General features: G+C 41.1%; 1 protein-coding gene across 2 annotated transcripts in view; it reads right to left on the bottom strand.

Annotated features, from left to right (window-relative positions):
• The window catches only part of zfr (zinc finger RNA binding protein), a 29,892-nt gene that overhangs the window by 7,891 nt on the left and 1,957 nt on the right, over positions 1-20,044 (bottom strand). For both annotated transcript variants that reach the window (XR_014699215.1, XM_084550837.1), the window contains exons 3-14: positions 12,426-12,705; positions 11,980-12,118; positions 9,888-10,106; positions 9,077-9,309; positions 8,332-8,535; positions 7,824-8,136; positions 6,403-6,596; positions 6,184-6,303; positions 5,431-5,576; positions 3,166-3,331; positions 2,558-2,760; positions 1,432-1,582 (exon numbers count right to left, since the gene is read on the bottom strand). Coding sequence is in view for 1 of the 2 variants with exons in the window: in XM_084550837.1 (XP_084406963.1) it covers positions 1,432-1,582; positions 2,558-2,760; positions 3,166-3,331; positions 5,431-5,576; positions 6,184-6,303; positions 6,403-6,596; positions 7,824-8,136; positions 8,332-8,535; positions 9,077-9,309; positions 9,888-10,106; positions 11,980-12,118; positions 12,426-12,705 (2,368 nt within the window). In the remaining variant the exon portion in view is untranslated. The remainder of the gene's footprint in view (positions 1-1,431; positions 1,583-2,557; positions 2,761-3,165; positions 3,332-5,430; positions 5,577-6,183; positions 6,304-6,402; positions 6,597-7,823; positions 8,137-8,331; positions 8,536-9,076; positions 9,310-9,887; positions 10,107-11,979; positions 12,119-12,425; positions 12,706-20,044) is intronic.

Genomic DNA, 20,044 nt, shown 5'->3' with positions numbered 1-20,044 from the left:
TGTGCACCAATACTTCCCATCCAACCTCAAGGAGCTTGAGAGGAATGAGCAAAACTGCCCAAAGATAGGTGGCCAAGCTTGTGGCATCATATTCAAAAAGACCTGAGGCTGTAATTGCTGCCAAAGGTGCATCAAGAAAGTATTGGTAAAAGGCTGTGAATACTTATGTACATGTGATTTGTTAGTTTATTTTTAATAAATGTCGTGTTGTGTGTAGAATTTTAATTATATAATAATTTGATGCATTCTGAGATGCAGTCCGTCATGCCACTGATGTCTTCTCCATGAGGCTGACAGAGTGCCTACTTTGGAGTGAACAGGACCATGTTGTGATCTGACCTGCCTGGGGAGAATGGCAGTGGTACTGTACTACACTGCACTGAGTGCATTTGCATACAGCAGGTCTAGGTTTTTGTTGTCATAGGTGTGGCAGTCCACATACTGGGTGGAGTCTGTGAAAGTTCTGTCCAAGGTGACATGATTCAAATCCCTATTGATCACCATAAAGGCGTTTGGATGCTGTATCTGCAGATGACGTCCGCACAGTCACAAAGCCAGGTGTTGTGAAGCTGTATGCTGTGGTCCGGGATGTGCAAGCGCAGCCATGTCTCTGTAAAACTCAATAAGATGCACTCCCAAAATTCGCTCTGAGTGTTAATCAGCGACACCAGTTCGCCTGTCCCGTTTATGAGAGAGCGTACATTCCCTATGATAACTGCAGGAACGGCAGGCTTGTATCTCCTCTTCCTTGCCTTCACTTTCTTTCCAGCCCTACAACCCCAGTGTCTCCTCCATATCTCCTTCGGGATTTCAGGCCTTGCTCCAGGCGGCAGTACAGGTTTACACAGTGCTAACAGCTGGTTGCGTGTGTAAACAATAGCCATGCCGTCTTGCGCGTAACACTCTGTTACACACGAAAGTAGCATTAAAAGTCAAAGAAAAGTTTTGAGGTACACAAAAACCATTGATGCATTATATTTCTGAAAAAAAGCACACACAATCAGGAACTGCAGTAACAGGCGTCCACCTTCAACGGCCTCAATTAAACTATATAGGTGGAATACAGGCTGTAGATTGATCGGAGCACCCTTAATACGGTATATCATCTGTAGAACATACCATGTAAATTTTAAGCAAATCAGATTATGTATATCACATGAGACTGACATTTACTAAAGACAGTACTGCAAGTGTGATTTTTTTCATGGCAAGATATTGAAATTCAATGAAGCTTCACAATATAACATTATCAAAGTTTTAAGATGGTTCTCTAGGTAACTTGACCAAGAGGAACTTAAAGGTCAAGACAATAATTACTGAAGACATCTTATTTTTGCACTACAAGCTGAACTAGACATGTGTGTTCAGTTTTATCTACTTGAGTTGTCACTGAAGAAAATAAATGAAGCGTGATATTTGTAGAGACAGTACTGTTAGTTGTTTGGGGAGGTGTTCCAAAATGCTGGTGAGGAGGCCCTTTGTGGGTTTGTCAGAGCAGAGCAATACTAGGTTGACATTCTTGTCCCCGCGAAGAAGTAAGCCTTTGGCCAGAACTCCAACCCTCATCACTCCCTTCAGGGCTCTAGACAGTTACACAAGAAAGACAAAATGGGCAAATATGACAAAGAAACACAAGTAAACATTAAAATGGCATCTGAAAAGTTGCGTGAAAACATATTTCATTGCTTTCATTGAAAAGTCAAGTAAAAGTGCTGTTTAGTTTCAGCATTCTATATGCCAGAACGTTGTGTGCCAGAATTGCATGTTACCTGGGATCTAGTCATGATGTTCACTAAGGCCCCAGTTCCAGTAGAGGAAAAGCAGCTTGCGCCACCACATTTCACTGTGGGTATGGCTTTCTGTGGCTCATGTGCCGTGTTGTTTTTACTAACAAATACCTCAATTTTGGGTGAAATGGGTTTGCCTAATCTGACCGTAACTAAATTTTCCACAAGTTTTTAGGTGATTAGAGATTTTTGCATACCTAGTCACCTTAAATATATTTAAGTTTAGCCAGGCTGAATGTGTTGTTTTCCATCAGAAAATGAGTTTGTCTTGCCTGGTCCATAGTGCACAGGGATGAAGAATACAGGCTTCACAGCGTCCATGACCAGTTTTCTACTTGATTAACTTAGAACATACTCCCGCCTTATCCTAAGCACCAATCTCCGCCACGCAGGCCTTTGTGCTGCAGCCAGCGCTCATGTTCAGTCAACTTATTATTCAGACATTTCTCACTTCTTGAACAAAAGACAACTTCCATGTCTGAAAATAATGCCAATTCAGAAATTCCTAAAAATGCAGTTTCTTTAATGTAAACATTTCCTAATTTGTAAGAAAATTAAACTACAGGCTGTAAATAATGTAAATTGTTAAGTGGTAACTACATTTCTAAGAATTACTTAGAACACTGTTACTTAAAACAGAATAACTCAATAGATTACTCAGTAAAAAAAAAAAGAAAAAAAAAAAAGGTTTGTTGCAGCCCTAATATGCACATTTAAAGACTAGAAACAACACAAATACCTGCTACTGTATGATCGCTATAAAACCACACCTGTCTTTAGATGGTTCTTTCTTCTCTTGGTCCTCTTCCGTGGTCTTGTCCTGGTCTGTAATTATGTCAGAGACCAGTTTGAGGGCACGTTCTGTGATTGACACAATTTTCTGGATAGACTGGAGCTCATCCTCAGAGGGGTAGATGGCTGCATGTTTGGTCATTACATAGCGGTCGTCTGAAGAATCAGGCCGACGTGGGGGCTGAAAGACAAAATTTGATATAGATTCAGCCCAAAAAAAAACTATGTTAACATTCCACAAAGCTGAGATGAAGTGCATCAAAGCTAAATTTTAAAACAATAATAAAAGTAATACACAACTGTAACAAAGATATGCCTTGCATAATACTGGTGACTTTACAACTATCTTAATCAAGATAATCAACCCTAGCCATAAGCTACTTTTTATGGATGTTGTAATAAGGGTTGTTATTGTTATCTCGTTTTATCGCCACCATTACACCATTCTTAACATTTCAGATGACTTGTAAACACACTCCATCGCAACAGTAGCACTGTAGATTGTATTTGTGAGTTTGTTCTGTCACATATGTATAGTGCCAGCTGATATACTGAATCAAACTGCAACAAAGAGTCAAAGCCCTACCACGTGACCCTGAGGCTGCAGTCCAGGCATGCCAGGCCGGACTCCAAGTAGACCAGGAGGGCCAGGAGGGCCTTGTGGATACCCTCCATCAGGCACACGACGCCTATCATCCCAGTGATGCTGCTCCTCCTCAACCCGTCTCCAGTACATGTCTTCTTCATATCGCCTGAAAATATAAACCACAGCTGACACCACCAGTGTGCGTACTACTTGCCTCTAGTACAGACAACTCAAGGATTCAAGGATTCTTTATTGTCATTTCAACACATGTTGGTACATGGGATGGAACGAAATTAGTTGCTCTTGTCGGTTAGGAAGTCCTGGACCCAGTTGCAAAGGGTGTAGCTCACTGCACTGGTGCTCTTGTTTGTCCTTAAAACAATGTTTATACACTGCCTGGCCAAAAAAAAAAGTCGCCACCAAAAAAAACAACGGTCACTAGTTTTGATTACAGCACACATTCTCTGTATTATTGTTTCAATAAGCTTCTCCAGTGTCACCAGATTTATTTCCATCCATTAATTTTTCCAAGACCTTATATTGATAATAGGAGAGTCTGACCACTGCACAAAGCCTTCTCCAGCACATCCCAAAGATTCTCAATGGGGTTAAGGTCTGGACTCTGTGGTGGCCAGTCCATGTGTGAAAATGATGTCTCATGTCACAATTTGAGCCCCATGAATCCTGAAATTGTCATCTTGGAATATGCCCGTGAACATCAGGGAAGAAAAATCCACTGATGGAATAACCTGGTCATTCAGTATATTCAGGTAGTCAGCTGACCTCATTCTTTGGACACATAATGTTGCTGAACCTAGACCTGAGCAACTGCAGCAACCCCAGGTCATAGCACTGCCCCCACCGGCTTGTACAGTAGGCACTAGGCATGATGGGTGCATCACTTCATCTGCCTCTCTTCTTACCCTGATGCCCCCATCACTCTGGAACAGGGTAAATCTGGACTCATCAGACCACATGACCTTGTTCCATTGCTCTAAAGTCCAATCTTTATGCTCCCAAGCAAACTGAAGGCTTGTACCTATTTGCTTAGTTAAATCCAGGTGGCGACTTTTTTTTGGCCAGGCAGTGTATCGTGTATGCTTAATCCAGATGCATCTATAAATGTATCTGCTTGCTCCATATTCCCTCTTTCCCTTCTCTCCACCCTTCTCTTCTAGGTTAGGGCCAGTCAGCCTCAGGCAGACACGTCTTGAGATCAATCCAATCTCATTTGATTTTTTTGATGGCACTTTGTGTTGGTCCTATACAAATATAATTGTATTTCAAATATCAAGTGTAAGTTCATTAAAAAAAAACATGTGCACTCCGTGATTGGATCACAAGTATCCAGAGCTTTAAGTAACAGTTTTGAGTTCTCTATGCTCCGACATTAGTGGGGGAGCTGTAGAATCTTCTGTAAACAGCCAGCTGCTTTCTGTAATGATTGCGCTGTTTGTTATGTGTGCATTGAGACCTAGCACAATGGCAGAGCTTGCTCAGGAATGGTAGCAGGCAGTTGTGAGTGCATCTGAATGGTCTAATGTCAAGAATGGCAGCAAAGAAGCCATTTCTCTCCAGGAAAAACATTAGGCAAAGCCTGATATTCCGTAGAAGATATAGGGATTTGGACTGCTGAGCACTGGGGTAAAGTCGCTTTCTCTGATGGCACAGGTATATTCCAAGATGACAATGCCAGGATTCACCAGGCTCAGATCGTGAAATAGTGGTTCAGGGAGCATGAGACATCATTTTCACACATGGTTTGGCCACCACAGAGTCCAGACCTAAACCCCACTGAGAATCTTCAGGATGTACTGGAGAAGGCTTTGCACAGCGGCCAGACTTTCCCATCATCAATACAAGATCTTGGTGAAAAATGAATGCAACACTGGAAATAAATCTTGTGACAATGCAGAAGCCTATTGAAACAACGCCACAGCGAATGCATGCCGTAATCAAAGCTAAAGACGGTCCAACGAAATATTAGAGTGTGTGACTCTAGACTCTATTAGAGTAAGTAACATTGAGAACGCGGTTCTCTCTAGCATGAAAGACAATACCTGCAGTGCGCATGTTGACTTTCGACTCATAATGTAGCAGGGGCTGTAAACTAAACATATGCAAGCAGTTTGGAAGTTTTGCATACAACAACAATCGCCGGAAGAGGAGATACAATGACAGCTATATATAGAGTGCTAAGCATACTGCTTCTGACACAGCTTGTTATGGATACTTGATTCTTTTCAGCTAACACCATATCCTTACCTCATTTCCATTCTCCAGCGTTCCTCCTCTTCTCTTCGTCTCCAATAATCCTCTTTCTGCATCTGCTTTCGCATCTTCTCTTCCTGAATTTTTCTGGCACGAATGCTGGGTTTAACTTCTACCTGCAGATCTGGATTTACCTTTTTCTACAAAACAATCCATGTAAAAATTTCAAGGTTGTAATACACAATAAAGAAGACTTTTTTCAGTTTAATTTAACTTACCAAATGCTATTTGTGGAGGAAAAAAAGTATGTTTTTGATTGTGACCAAATGTACAGTGAATTTTAGACATAGTGAATGTTCCATATTTATCAAGCATCTCAGATTCATCCCTAGAAATATGGCAACTGCATTTAAGAACTGTGCACATCCTGAAAATGTCACAGTATGGAAGCCATCTATGCCAATGATAAATGCAAAGTCAGTCCCATTTTCAGCTCCTCTGTCAGAATGGTAAATATGAAATACCATCTTAAAGACAATACCGACCACAGTGTGTGCAACTAACCAAAGTTAGTGAAACTGTAACCCATCAGCAAACAATTTAATTCAGCTCTACAGCTGCCAAACGCGTACCCTACAGACAAGGTAGGACAGCTTACCTACATTCTAATGATAAAACATGTTCAAATGTGTGCCGCATGATGCCTGACATACTTGGTTAACTCTCAGACTGATTTTCTGACGTGAGCCATTTGATAAATACACCACTGTGTTCATGCAAGTGCTGCAAGACATGTCGGTTACACACCTTGTACTGTAGGCGATGCCTCCGACCTTTAAGATGCATTTCCTTTGCATTTGGATCGTTGAAACTGCATTCACATAGCTTGCAATGAAAGCGGATGACTTTGCCTTCATCATTTCGGACCTTGGAAAGTGATACACATGTTCGTCTCAAGTATTAATGCATTTCTGCTCTGTAAACATACTCTGTGTCAAGGCCATGCATACATCTGTCAAAACTTACTTCTTCAACATAGTCATGACCAACAGGCTGAACATCACTCTGCAATGCAGCCAGGGCTGATGTGGACAGAGAATCTAAAACTTCAGTCTTTGAGTCCTGAGAACCTATAGAGGATGCTGCAGGTTTAGAAGCCTCGACTTTGGTCTCTGCTCTGGCCTCTTCCATCTTTGCTGTAGTCTGTAACTTATTTCCCCCTGCATTTGAGAAATTTGACAATGTCATCAGTTATAATGTGAAAGTCTATATAAATGTTAACAACAAAATTAAACAATTCCCACTGGGGGGGTAAATAAAGGATGATCTTACAATGCCTATAAAAAGTAAACAGCCCTCCCCTTGGATGTTTTCCTCATTTGTTTCTTTAACACATGAAATTATGGTCAACGTAATTGAGCTTTTTTGACAAATACAAAGTCTCTCAAGTCAAAGTGAAAACTGATTTTTACAAACTAATGTCATTTAATTAAAAATATAGCGTAAAATAAGTGTTGCATATATATTTCACCGACAAGTATAAGCCAGGAGAGGGCTACAAAAAGCTCTCCAACTCACTGGCCATTCCACGGAGTTCGGTTAAATCCATCATCAAGAAGGAACATGGCACTTCTTTACATCTGCCTAGAGCTGGCCGTCCTCATAAACTGAGTGGCCGCGCACGAGGAGGACTGGTTAAGGACCACCAAAACATCTACGACCACTAAGAGTTAAAAACTTCAGTGGCTCAGATGGGAAAGACTGTATGTATAACAACTGTAGGCCAGGTTCTTCACCAGTCGAAGCGGTATCGGAGAGGGGCACACAGAAAGTCACTGTTGAAAAAAGCTCATATGAAATCTAGCCTGAAATTTGCATAAAGGCATGTGGGAGCCTCCAAGGTCAATTTATAGAAGGTTCTTTGGTCTGATGAGACAAAAAAAAAATGGCCATCAGATTAGATGCTATGTTTGGCGAACACCAAACACTGCATATCACCACAACCACAATCACACCAGTTCTACCATGAAGCATGGTGGTAGCAGCATCATAACTGATGTGAAGGGGGCGAATACTTATGCTATCATTTACTTTAACTTGGATATTTTTAATTAATTGACATTATTTTGTAAAACTCTGATTAGAGTTGAATATTTTTTTGTGGGTTAGGGTTAGGTTTTGTGCAAATTATTGTCAAAAAAGCTATACTTTATTGACCATGATTTCATGCATAAAAGCAACAAAAAGTTGAAAAATTCAATGGGGTCAATACTTTTTATAGGCATTGCATATTATCTTAACGGTTTGTTCTCTTAACAAAGTGAGCTTTATTAAGAGAACAATAGACACACAATATGGTTGTATGTCTGCAAAACTACTTGTTAAAATATTCCATGACCTTTAGAAAAGAATCAAGTGAGAGGCACTGTAAACATGTGCTTACTAACCAACAAAATTGATTTTGGGAGTGTTGACTTTCTTTCCAACGGAGGCAGCGTTGACAGCAGATAGGTTGTTGGCTAATGGGTTCTTGATACCTGCAACACCACTGCCGACTATGTTGACATTTTTCAGGTAGGGGGCGCTGGAGCTAGTGCCAAGTGAGGAAGGCGCAGTAACGCACAGAGAGCTGGTGGTGCTGGTCAGGGCCGCCGTGGTGGTCTTGCTTGGGGCAGCTGTGGTAGAGGGTGATGTTTGACTGACCATACTGGGCTCAGTAGAGGGAATGGGCTTACCAAGTTTGGTATGAAGCTTCACAACCTGGAAAATTAAATTCAGTGTTTTTTAGCAGGTCTGAAGGAAGCTTTGTTATCAAATAATTGCAATTCTGAAGTTTTGCTAAGCTATGATCATGGAGAAAAAGACAAAATACGACTTCAACTCAAGTGATTGTGGTATGCAGTATGTACCACCACCGTCAGCCTTATGAAATAAATGTCCCTCTAAATTACGCACCTTTTGGTGTTTGGCTCCACGGATATGGGCAGCATAGGCATCAGCGCCAGTGCATGAAACATCACAAAGTTCACAGCGGAGCTGGTTCTGAGCATTACGGGCCAACACACCACCACCACTATTGCTGCTATTGCTGCTCTGGGAAACCTTCGACGCTGCTTCCTTCTTCTTGTGCTTTTGGCCTTCCAGATGTTCCTTGTAAGTCTTATGCATTCAATGTTTGGAGTGAGGAAATAATTAGTTACAATGGTTGGCAAGTATTTGGCAAGAAAAGGAATATAAAATGTCAATATTATGTCAATTAAATTACTTTATGAATAGGCACCATAACAAAGAGGATCAATTAAGTCAAGCATTTCCATGGAATGTAGCTCTGACTTCCTTAAATGTTAAATCACTAATACAACACATGTTACAAGACATTTTAGTTATCCAACATAAAATGAACACTTGAAGTGGATCAGTGTGTTCATTTGATTCCCCAACCAACACAAAAATACATTTGACGCCTTTATTCAACAGTCATGGAGACTAGAAGGACTGTAACACATTCTGAGATACTAAATATTATTTGCAATATTGAAACTGTGAAGTGCTGCAAGGTTGTACAACATTAGCCACTAAACAGGCACAACAGATAACAGTAAAAACATAGCTTGGGATTTAAAAAAAAAATAAATAATGTTTATGTGCATGCACTCAATACTTTTAACAAAACTGTCATTGTGGGCTTTAGTAAACTCACCTGGGGGCCAGCACAGCTGATCTTACAGACATCACAATAGTGGATCTGGGGGGGTTTGGGCGGTTGTTTGGGTCGGAGCTGCTTACTCTGAAAGGGAGGTTTCTTGGTGAAAGTATTTCCTGTCCACGCTGCTGTTGCTGCTACAGCTGCCACTGCTTGCTTCTGCTGTTGCTGCTGGTAGTAGCTTGAGGCTGCTGAGTAAACGGCTGCTTCATAGCCAGAGTATGACGTTCCTGTAAAATATAAAACAGATGTCTACTTAAAACGTGCTCACTGCTGTCATTTGTAGTCTTTGATAATTCTTTTGACGCTTCTCTGGTTCTTCAAAGCCATGGTCTTAGGCACCGTGGTGCTTTGAACAAAATGCTAATGTGGCATGGCTAGATACAAAAAGAAGGATTCAAAATGCTGGTATTAAGTAAATAACGTTTACAATATTTTAGCTGGCACTCAATGCAAATTTCTGCTGAGGCTGCACACGTGTTTAGTTACTGCTACTGAAAGCCTTGGGTAAAACACTCTCAGCCCGATTCCAAATAATATAAATACAGATGAAATCTGATGTCATTGTCTTATGTATGTTACTGCTTAGTCAGGTGTGTTGGTTAGGACCAAGAGCTGTTCAGTATCAGTATCAGTATCGAAATGGTAACTGCTTACTGACCTTACTGAATTCAGTTTATGGTCACGACATAAAATCAACATACAAAAATCAGTTTTCTAATTTTGTTGTTGTTGTTTTTTTTCTGACTGAATAATATTTTGTCTAATTTTAAGTGGTAAGCAATTCATTGTTAGGGCATTATCTTACCAGAATAGGTGACAGCATTTGTACTGTATGTTGGGCTTTGGGAGTAGGAAGGGACTACAGAAGCTGCAGCTGCCACAGGCTGGACAGTGGATGTCACAGGGTAGATAGAGAAAGTGGATGAGGCTGGACTGGGAGCTGCTGGCTTTATCACAGTCACCTGTCGAGTCTGCTGGCTTTGGGTGTATGATGTTACCCCCTGGCTATATCCTGGTTTTGGGGCTAGAACACAAAATATGGTATAGATAATTAAGGAAGAACAAACAACTTCTTCAAACAAATGGCTAAAGCTCAGATCAGAAAAGACAGACACTGCTGTTTTATTCTGTGCTGACTTATTAGCATTCAAAAATTATCCCACGTTGATGACCTTATCAACTGACCCCTTAACATGTACAATAAAGGCCCCTGTGTTGTCCATCAGGTCAGTCAGCACCAGTCTCTCAAAGACTCATCTCAGAAAAAGTCGCAAGAAAATACATGGCTAATTGACTACAATGCAGCTTGAAAGTATTCGCGCCCCTCATAATTTTCTATACTGCTTAGAAATTACTCTAAACGTCAACAGATTTTCATACACAAATCCTAAAAGCAGACAAAGAAAACTTAATAAAAAGCAAACATATTAAAAAATATAATCACTGATTCCTCACAGTTTGAGCTTCACAGCACATGTTTTTGGAAGTGTATGTTGGCCCTCAGAAAAAGGGCTGTTGGTGCTCATCAGGCTTGAAAAAGTAACCAAACCATCTCTAAAGAGTTTGAAATCCACAAATCCACAGTCAGACAGATGTATAACAAATGGAGGATATTTAAGATGACTGTAACCCTCCACAGAAGTGGTCGGCCAACAAAGATCACTCCAAAAGCAAGACGCCACAAGAGGTCACAAAAGAACCTAGGGTAACTTCTAAGCAACTAAAGGCCTCTCTCGCAGGGCTAATGTAAATGTTCATTAATTCACCATCAGGAGAACACTGAACAACCGACCTGTAAATGGCAGGTGTAAATGGCAACGACAATCCCACTGCTCTCCAAGAAGAGTGCCTGTCTGCAATTTGCAAAATTTCTCATGTGGGCAAGCCACAAGGCTATTAGGAAAATGTTTTGTGGACAGCGGAGTCCATCATGTCATATTCAGAGACAAAACAACACTACAGTATCAGAACCATGAAACATGGTGATGATGTCCTTGTTCCTTGTTTGGGCCCGTTTTGACGCATCTGGGCCAGGACTGCTTGCCATCACTGATGGACCAGTGAATTCAGAATTATACCAGTGAATTCTTAAAGAAATATTCCATGGTATCTGTTCATGAGCTCAATATTTTGAGAAACTGGGTCATGCAGAAAGACAACAATCCCAAGCACACAAGTCAATCTACAAAATAAAGGTTCAAGAAGAAACACAATTAATGTTTTGGAATGGCCAAGTCTCTACTAAAGTCATGACCTTAATCCAATAGAAATGATGTTAAAGGACCTGAAGCAAGCAGTTCATATGTGTAAACCCACCAACATATCAGAACTTAAGCAGTTCTGTACTGAGAAATGGGCAACAAAACGTCTATCACTTTGTTTTGTATGGGGCTGCGTGACTGCAGATCAGTCAGGGTACCCAATCTCACCTCTGTCAATTGCTAAAAGTGCCTAGAATTGAACTGAACTGGACCATGGCGCAATGGAAAAGGGTGGCCTGGTCTGATGCATCATATTTTCTTTCAAATCTCATGGATGGCTGGTTGTGTGTACATTGCTTAGCTGGGGAACACATGGCACCAAGATGCAAGGATGATTCCCTTGCCGTTGCCATTGTGTGTCTGGTCTACAGCATTGTTCAGGTAGAGGTATGTATCAAAGTCCACTGCCAAACATCAACATAAAAGCCAAACATCCACATAAACGCCAGGACCCAGGTTTCCCCTTAGAACATTCCATTGTAATGAGATCATCAATGTCATTCACTTGTTGGTGGTTTAAATGTTGTGGCAGAATGATGTATTTCTAAAACAACACTTAACTGTTATTGTAATGCTAACAACCCAACCCAAATCTGTTAAATATGTATTTATGATTTGAGTGTATAGTCAACATACCTGTTTGGTAGTAAGAATCTGCCACACTGGGTTGTGGCTGTGCAGCAGCAACAGCAGCTGTAGCAGTGGGTTGTTGGTAATACTGCTTACTGTCATAAGCTACAGCTTGAGCTGTGGACCGGACATAGGTATAAGAGTCCTGCAAAGTCAATCAGTAAAACAGAGTTTCAAAACTGGTGGTTCATTCCCTGGCTCCTGCTGGAAGGAAACGTCTGAATTGGTCAGCAAATGCAAGCTGTAGAAAAATCAATCAAAATCAAACTTCCAAAATCAAAAACTTTTAATTGGAATATGAGGTTGTTTAAGATGTCAGTCTATCTTACCCCTAGTACATCCTCAGAAATTACAATGAAAATAAAAGCTGGCTAATATTATGATCAAAGTGACAAAAACAAGTTGTTTGTAATCTGTGTAGGAGCCTTCAATGACAAAAACCTGCTGTATACCTGGTAGTTCTGTGAAGTTACAGGTGGTGGTGGAGGAGGGACTTCAGGCTGTCGCTGAGGATAACCATAATCAGAAGCAGCGTGGGTTGGCTGGTATCCCCCATAAGCTGCAGCAGTAGCGGCAGCTACAGCTACAGGTGCAGGCCTTGCTACAGCAACTGTGGCTGCAGTGGGGGCATAGGCTGCTGCCACAGTGTGTGCCGCCACAGGTGCTTGATGAACAGTGTAACTTGCCACTGTGGTGGGATGTGTGTATGCTACCCCGGCAGCTGGCTGCTGGCTGGTAAGGATGAGTGAAAGAGGGAAAGAGAGTGAGTGAGTAAGTAAACACATACATGCACTCAACTCACTGGGCCACATCCATCTCACCAGAGCTTCTCATCTGGCCCCCAGAATATTACTGAATTCAAGAATATGTTCCCATATATACAGAGGTTGCACTAGACTTTTTCGTTGTCTGTCATTTTGACTGACAGGGTCATAAAAATCCCGTCACAATCTATTTTTACCCGTCACTTTAATTTGTGTTTTTTTAAAAGATAATAATGACATATTGAGTAGCATTTAATTTTCTTTCATTTTTAATTAATATGGTGGAAAAAAAAGATTCCATCAAAGACAAGTCAAGAATCATGAATCTAGACGTCTATTTAACCGGCCCGGTTGAGTCCTACCACATTTGATTGATATATAATCAATAAACGGCACCATTCAAACATTTCACTCGGCAGAGAAACAAAACTTAACCAACTCTTAACCAACACTACTAATCAAGAGAGACGAGAGCCAATTAATATGCTCACACGCCACCAAGTGGTCTGGGTGGGAATTGCAATCTGTCATTTTGACAGATTGCAATTCCTTTCAGATTCCTTTCAGATTTTTCTGTCACTGTTTGAAAAAAAAAAAAACGGTCAATATTTGGCGCGCGCACGCACACACACACACACACACACACACACACACACACACACACACACACACACACACACACACACACACATATATAAATATGTTATTTTAAATCAAATGACACAAAGTAGCTTGTTCCTTCAAGCAAAGATTATAAACCTGTTACTCTCAATTAACATTTTTGTTTATTGTGTCATGTGCTCATTTTATCTAAAGTCATTTTTAACTAGGGCTGTCAAACGACTAAAAATTTTAATCTAATTAATCACAAGATTTCTTGAATTAATTTCGATTAATCACAATCCTAAATATGACTGAAAAATTCACATTTTCTGGGAACTGTTCTCAGAAGAGAAAGATAAATGACAAGAAGCAGATATTACATTTGTTTTTTTATTAATGACAAATCCAAAAAAATTATTTAATTCTAAATAATTTGGGCAACTTAGCCATTGCTCTTTTTTTTAAGCAAATACAGGATAGGTGAATGGAACATTTTTCTTTTTGAACAAACAACTCCACTTTCACACAATTACATGTGGCCCTTTTACCTTTTATTTATTCATCTTTTAGCCAGTTGCTAAGGCAAACTAACTGGTTAATATTTTCTGAATGTAAAGCGGACCGTTTCTTCTGAACAATATGGCCTGCAACTGAGAAGAGTCGTTCGCATGGAACCGTGGATGCAGGAGTCGCTAGATATTTGCGGGCAAGCAGGGCCAGCTTGTCATGTGCTCCTGAATGAGCAGCCCACCACAGCATGGGGCAGTCCTCCATACTTATGCTTGGCTCTGCTAGGTACCTGTGTATGTCTCTGTCAGGTTGCACCTCTTCATCTGACTCTGAATCTGAGCCCATCTGTAGAAGGTGAGTTTTCTTCCTGGGTGGTCCATCTTGAGAAGTCAGCAGAGACCTTCTGGGTGATTGTTCATAAAGCATGCCTCCAAGTGAGGTCCACACCTCTTCCCTTTCACTCTTGGGCAGACTCTTCAAGTCTTTGAAACGTGGATCAAGCGCCGTTGCAAGCTTGAGCCATGCATTGTTAGTATTTTCTTGGCGGGAAGCTAGGTTTTCCATGAAGATTGTCTTAAATCTCACCACATATGCAGGGTCTTCTTCAGAGACCTTCATCACTTGACGCAGGTGGCAGAGAGCAGGCAGTACTACTGAGCAGGAGATATAGGCCTCTCCACCCAGAATCTCAGTTATGTACCTGCAGTAGAATAACACAAACAAACACACACACACACACACACACACACAAGTTATTTGAACACCAGTTGGTATGCTGGCATTATATGTGCAAATTGAAAAATTAAAAAATTAATTTGCACATTATATGTGCATTCCTTGCCTGCAGGGCTCTAGAAGAGTGCTCAGTCTCTGCAGTTTGTCCCATTCTGGTGGCGTCAGCATAACCAGTTTGTGGTGTTGTTGGTCCAGGGTTGCTTTTATTGCTGCTTGAGTGCGGTTCAGGAGCTTGATCATTTCCAGCGCGGAATTCCACAGCGTTGGCACGTCTTGGATCAGTGGCTCCTGCTGCTGTCCCAGGGCCGCTTGCTGTGCTTGAAGCGCCATGGTGTTTGCTTCGCTGTGTCTGAAGTGACCGACAATTTTGCGACACTTGGCCAACACATTCGCAAATCCACTATCGGAGAGGCTCACGCTGATGCTTCTCTGTAGCATGTGAGTGATGCAGGGCATGTGCTCATATGGCAGCAGTTTAGCCGCGGCTGTCATATTGCGTGCACTGTCCGTCCCTATAGTTGTGATTTTTCCTTCAATTTTCCACTTGTGTGCCACGATTTGAAACTGCTGAGCACATACCTCTGCAAAGTGACGCTCTTCTGTTTTCATTACGGTTAAAGTGAACGACTTCAGTTCCCAGGTTTAAGTGACGTGATGCGCCGTCACACCCAGATAATTGTTGTTACTCACGGACGTCCAGTGGTCTCCTGTCAAAGCAACATATTCCGCTGAAGCCAAATCCTCTTCCTTCGTTTTCTTTTTATCGTCATATAGTTCGTTGATTTTAGTCATCACTGTGCCTCTCGACGGTGGCTTGTAGAATGCGTCTAAAGTTGCCACTTTCAAAACTTCTGCGAGGCCCGTGTCCTCGACAATATTAATCGGTCTACAGTCCTTGGCTATCCATCTGGCAATTGTGTCTGTCAGCTTCTCAGACGTAGACTTACTTAATGCCCTGCGTTAGGTGAGGGTGGTCTGACGCATGCCAGGCGTAACACCTGAAGTTGAAGCCCCAACAAATGAATGCCTGGCGTTAAGATGATACTTAAGGCTCGAGGTGCTTCGGTGAAACGAAAAGTCCTTCCTGCAGTGTGAGCAAACCACAACATGTTTGTTAACTGTTCCATCTTTGTTTTTTTTATATTTGAACTGTCCATCCAGAGGGCCAAAGGGTTCTTCGGACTCCTCCATCTCGCTCGTGTCAGCCATGCTGTTTACGCGACGAGGAATGAACGCAGCGGGGGTTGAATTGTGGGTAAACCAGGGCGGGAATGCGTTAAAAAAATTATCGCCGTTAATTCCAGAAATTAATCATCTCGCGTTAACGCGTTAATTTTGACAGCCCTATTTTTAACAAATTTCCTTGTGACACAGACGTCTCCCAGAAGATAAGACGATGTGCAAGAGGCATCATTGTGGAAGAAATTATTTCTTAGCTTTTATTTACATCTGAACAAAAAGTGGCATGTCCAAAATTATTCATACCCTTTGCAAACTGTCACAGTGTATGGGCAAAATCCAAAGTTCTATACCATTCTAAATAGTCCAAGCTGTTTTAAAGCTTCCTAATTACCTCGATTCATTGGGAACAGCTGTTTTAATCAACTCAACAGGTGAAAAACAGCAGCTATCTGAGGCTGGTTTGTGGACAGTCATGGCTACGACAAAGGAGCTCACTGAGGACCTGTGGCTGCGCATTGTGGCTGCTCACAAGTCAGGAAAGGGCTATAGGGCCATATCTGAATCTATTCAAGTTCCAGTGGCTACAGTGCAAAGTATTACTAAAAAATACAAGATGTTCCACACTGTGGAAAAACTCAAAGGTTGGAAGCCAAAAGTGACACCAGTGCTGGCCAGGAGGATAGTGAGAGGTGAAAAAGAATCCAAGGATCACCACCAAGGCCATCCTGATGAATCTGGGCTCTGCTGGTGGCAACGTCTCAAGGATAATCCAAATGCGTGTGCGTGGAATGTTGGTGGGGGCTGGGGTGGACCGAATGACATGTGGCTGTTAAACACGCTTGGCAGCTAGCGGTCACGGCACCCCCACTGGCGGTTCTCTACTAAATTAACCCAAAACTAACAGTCAAATAATTATTTTTAAGTTTATTAAACTGTTATTGAGATTACACTATACAAGTTTAAAAGTGCTATACTTATATATAGCTTATATCAGGGGTCTTCAACGTTTTCCAGGCCAAGGACCCCCTGACTGATGGAGAGACGGAGCGGGGACCCCCTACTTATGTATATGTGTATTTAAAGACATTTAAATTTATGGAGAAAAAAAATTTCACAATCCCCCCGACAGGACCTCTGGCTTATATTATTGTGGTACATTGGTTAAATAGCAGATTCATCATAACATAAAAGGACTTGAGGCTGGAGTTCTCTAAATCAGTTAATATTTTAACTGATTTAGAGATATCTTAAGAATGGTCAAAAATTCCCATAAACACACTCACAAACACAAACACACCAGAAGAGCTGAAGCTGCTATGACTGCAAAGGGTGGGCCAACGTCATATTAAACCCTATGGAATAAGAATGGGATGTCACTTAAGTTAATATGCGTGTAAAGGCAGATGAGCGACTACTTTTGGCAATACAGTGTAGCATCTGTCACCTGTCACTCAAGGCGACCATGGCCACAATTACACAGAACTTTAAATATTAATAAAAATTTAGTTATATGTACTGCTAAAGTCAATTACTCAGAAAATAGACGATAGAATAATTAAAAAAAAACATCAAAACATTAGTTGACTAACTAAAAAAAATAATCGTTTGCTGCAGCCCTAACACAATCACACGTTTGTATGGCTTTGTGAGGACACTGACATAATGCATTCCCTAGCCTCTTACCCTAACCATGACAACTGAGTGCCTAACACGAACACTTACCATAAACTAACTGTAACCTTTATCCTAAAACAGAGTCTTAACCCTCAAACAACCTTGTAAAGAAGTGAGGACCAGCCAAAATGGTCACTCAGAGAGCGTAAAACTCAGACTGGTCCTCAGAAAGATAGCTGTACAAGTCCAAACACACAAAGATCAGGCATAACATTATGAACACCGACAGGTGAAGTGAATAACGTTGATTATCTCTTAAGAATTTGAGCAAGTTTGACAAGGGCCAAATTGTGATGGCTAGAAGACGGGGTCAGAGCATCTCCATAGCTGCAGCTCTTGTGAGGTGTTCCCAGCCAGCAATGGTCAGTATTTATCAAAAGTGACCCAAGGAAGGAGGTGGTGAACCAGCAACATGGCACACTGATGTACGTGGGGAGCGAAAGCAGGCCCGTGTGGTCCGATCCAACAGACGAGCTACTGTCGCTCAAACTGCTGAAAAAAGTAATACTGCTTTTGAAAGAAAAGTGTATGAATACACAGTGCATTACAGTTTGTTGTGTATGTGGCTACATAGCTGCACACCAGTCACGCCATCCCTTGAAAAAAAGGAATTGTCCCGTTTTTACAAACAAAAGTACGCGTCCCATACTGAGCTGAAACAGGGCACACTTTGTCCTGTATTACCGTGAAAATCAAAAATAGTGCGTAAAAATGTCAATGAATTTAATGAATAACAGGGCGCTTTATATGAAAATTTACAGTAAACTTATTCCCATGCCGTCTCCTGCTCTGTGACCAATGAGCTGACAGCGGGAATCCCGCTCATCTCATTGATCGAGGTACTGTTGCTTGCGAATTTTGTATTAAAAATAAATTGTTGAATAATAATTTGTTTTCCATGTGTTCATATCACTCAAAAATATGCATCTAATTAAATTCAGGTTCGAGTCAAATAGTAAAAAAAAATCGTTTCACACACACACACACACACAAGGGCTAAAAAAATTTACCGCGCCGGGAAGGGTGAAGGCAATCTAGTTGGCCGGCCCTGCCTATGAGGTGTCCCTTATTTATTTTTCAGGGAGTTGGCAACCCTACACGTGACTGTGTCTGCACCTCAAGGGAACACGACCAATTTATTTAATCATTTAAAGTCCACACACAGAGTAATACATGACCAAGAAGCGAAGAAACACAAAAACTAAAAAATGAAAAGCTCCTGATATACTGATTATTACTACAGTGTTTTTTGCAGTACTAGGTAAGGTTGTTGTAGCAAGTGAATTACACCATAGTTGGAGATGGGTTTTTATGGTAAAGAGGAGTAATTCTGTTTCAGTGTATACTACTTAAAGTCTTGGATAGTGTTTATTTTTACATATTATTTAATTCATTTTATTAATATATTTTTCTTTTTTTTGTATTTTATTTGTGTTTTTCAGTTCAAACTTATTGTGTTAAAAGAAATACCAGAGTTAAAAGTTCAATAAATGCTTGTGATTATGATTTTTGCCATAATGGAGCAGCCCTACCTGAGCCTGAACTTTTTTCCAGGGGCGGGTTACATTAGGCAATTTGACAAACAACTTTTTTGGCATTGTGCTTAACGGGTACAAGATGAACTACAATCTCATATTATATATGATTTTTAGAAAATGGAGAGAAGCGCTTTAACCACCTTACACAGGGTGAGATACCTCACACCTCTGTCTGGATTTTTCAGAGATGCAACACGGCTCCACCAGCGATCTAAATGATTTTTAGAGATTAAAGGTCATAATGTTATATGGGCATGTGAAACTCTGTCAGGCTAATTAATCTGACGAATCATTCAATTAGCAACCAATTAATTCAGTAAAGGACAATTTATATAAAAACCATTTATAATCAGTTATAGTTAGGGGTGCACGGTAATTATCGGTCCGATAATTATCGGCCCGATATCTGGAAATTATGACGTCATTCCGATAAGTCTGATATCATAACAAATGGCCCCGATAATATATAATGTATATTTTTGTCAGTACTGCGGTGTGAGTGGTTGTTTTAATCAATCACTCCAACTTCCACATGAGACCTGAACGGCCTGAAGTGAATGCTGCGTTCAAGTGGCATCAGTATAATCGGAAAAACAACATTCTGGCTGAAAAAAATCATTAAAATACTCCCTCATGCTGGAAAACAACTCGTCAACTCGGTCATGATTTTGGTAGTAGCTGCCATTACCCAGGATGTTACACATAAATCACAGAAAAGGTCGGAAAAAAGACTCTCAAACCGGGAAGAGCGAACTTCCGTCACCACTTGAATGCAGCACAACGTGCATACGTATGTAAACAAACAACATGGCGGCAGCGGTGGTGTGGGACATTTTCAAAGTTTCCGAGGATGACATTTCTCTGGCTGTTTGTAATAAATGTTTAAAGAAAGTGCCACGAGGTGGAAAAATCAGCACCAGCTTTAATACCTCGAACATGAAAAGTCATTTGAAACATAACCATCGATTGGGTGGGGATTTGAAGGCATATGAGGACGCCAGCGCGGCTAAAGAAGGTAGCAAGCTAGCTGGAAAGAAGACACCTGGACTTGTACCCATTGGTACA

The sequence above is a fragment of the Chelon labrosus genome (assembly GCF_963514085.1).
Source record: "Chelon labrosus genome assembly, chromosome: 9".
Classification (NCBI taxonomy): domain Eukaryota; kingdom Metazoa; phylum Chordata; class Actinopteri; order Mugiliformes; family Mugilidae; genus Chelon; species Chelon labrosus.
Note: the sequence above shows the minus strand (reverse complement) of the source record. Positions and strands in the feature narration are given on the sequence as shown.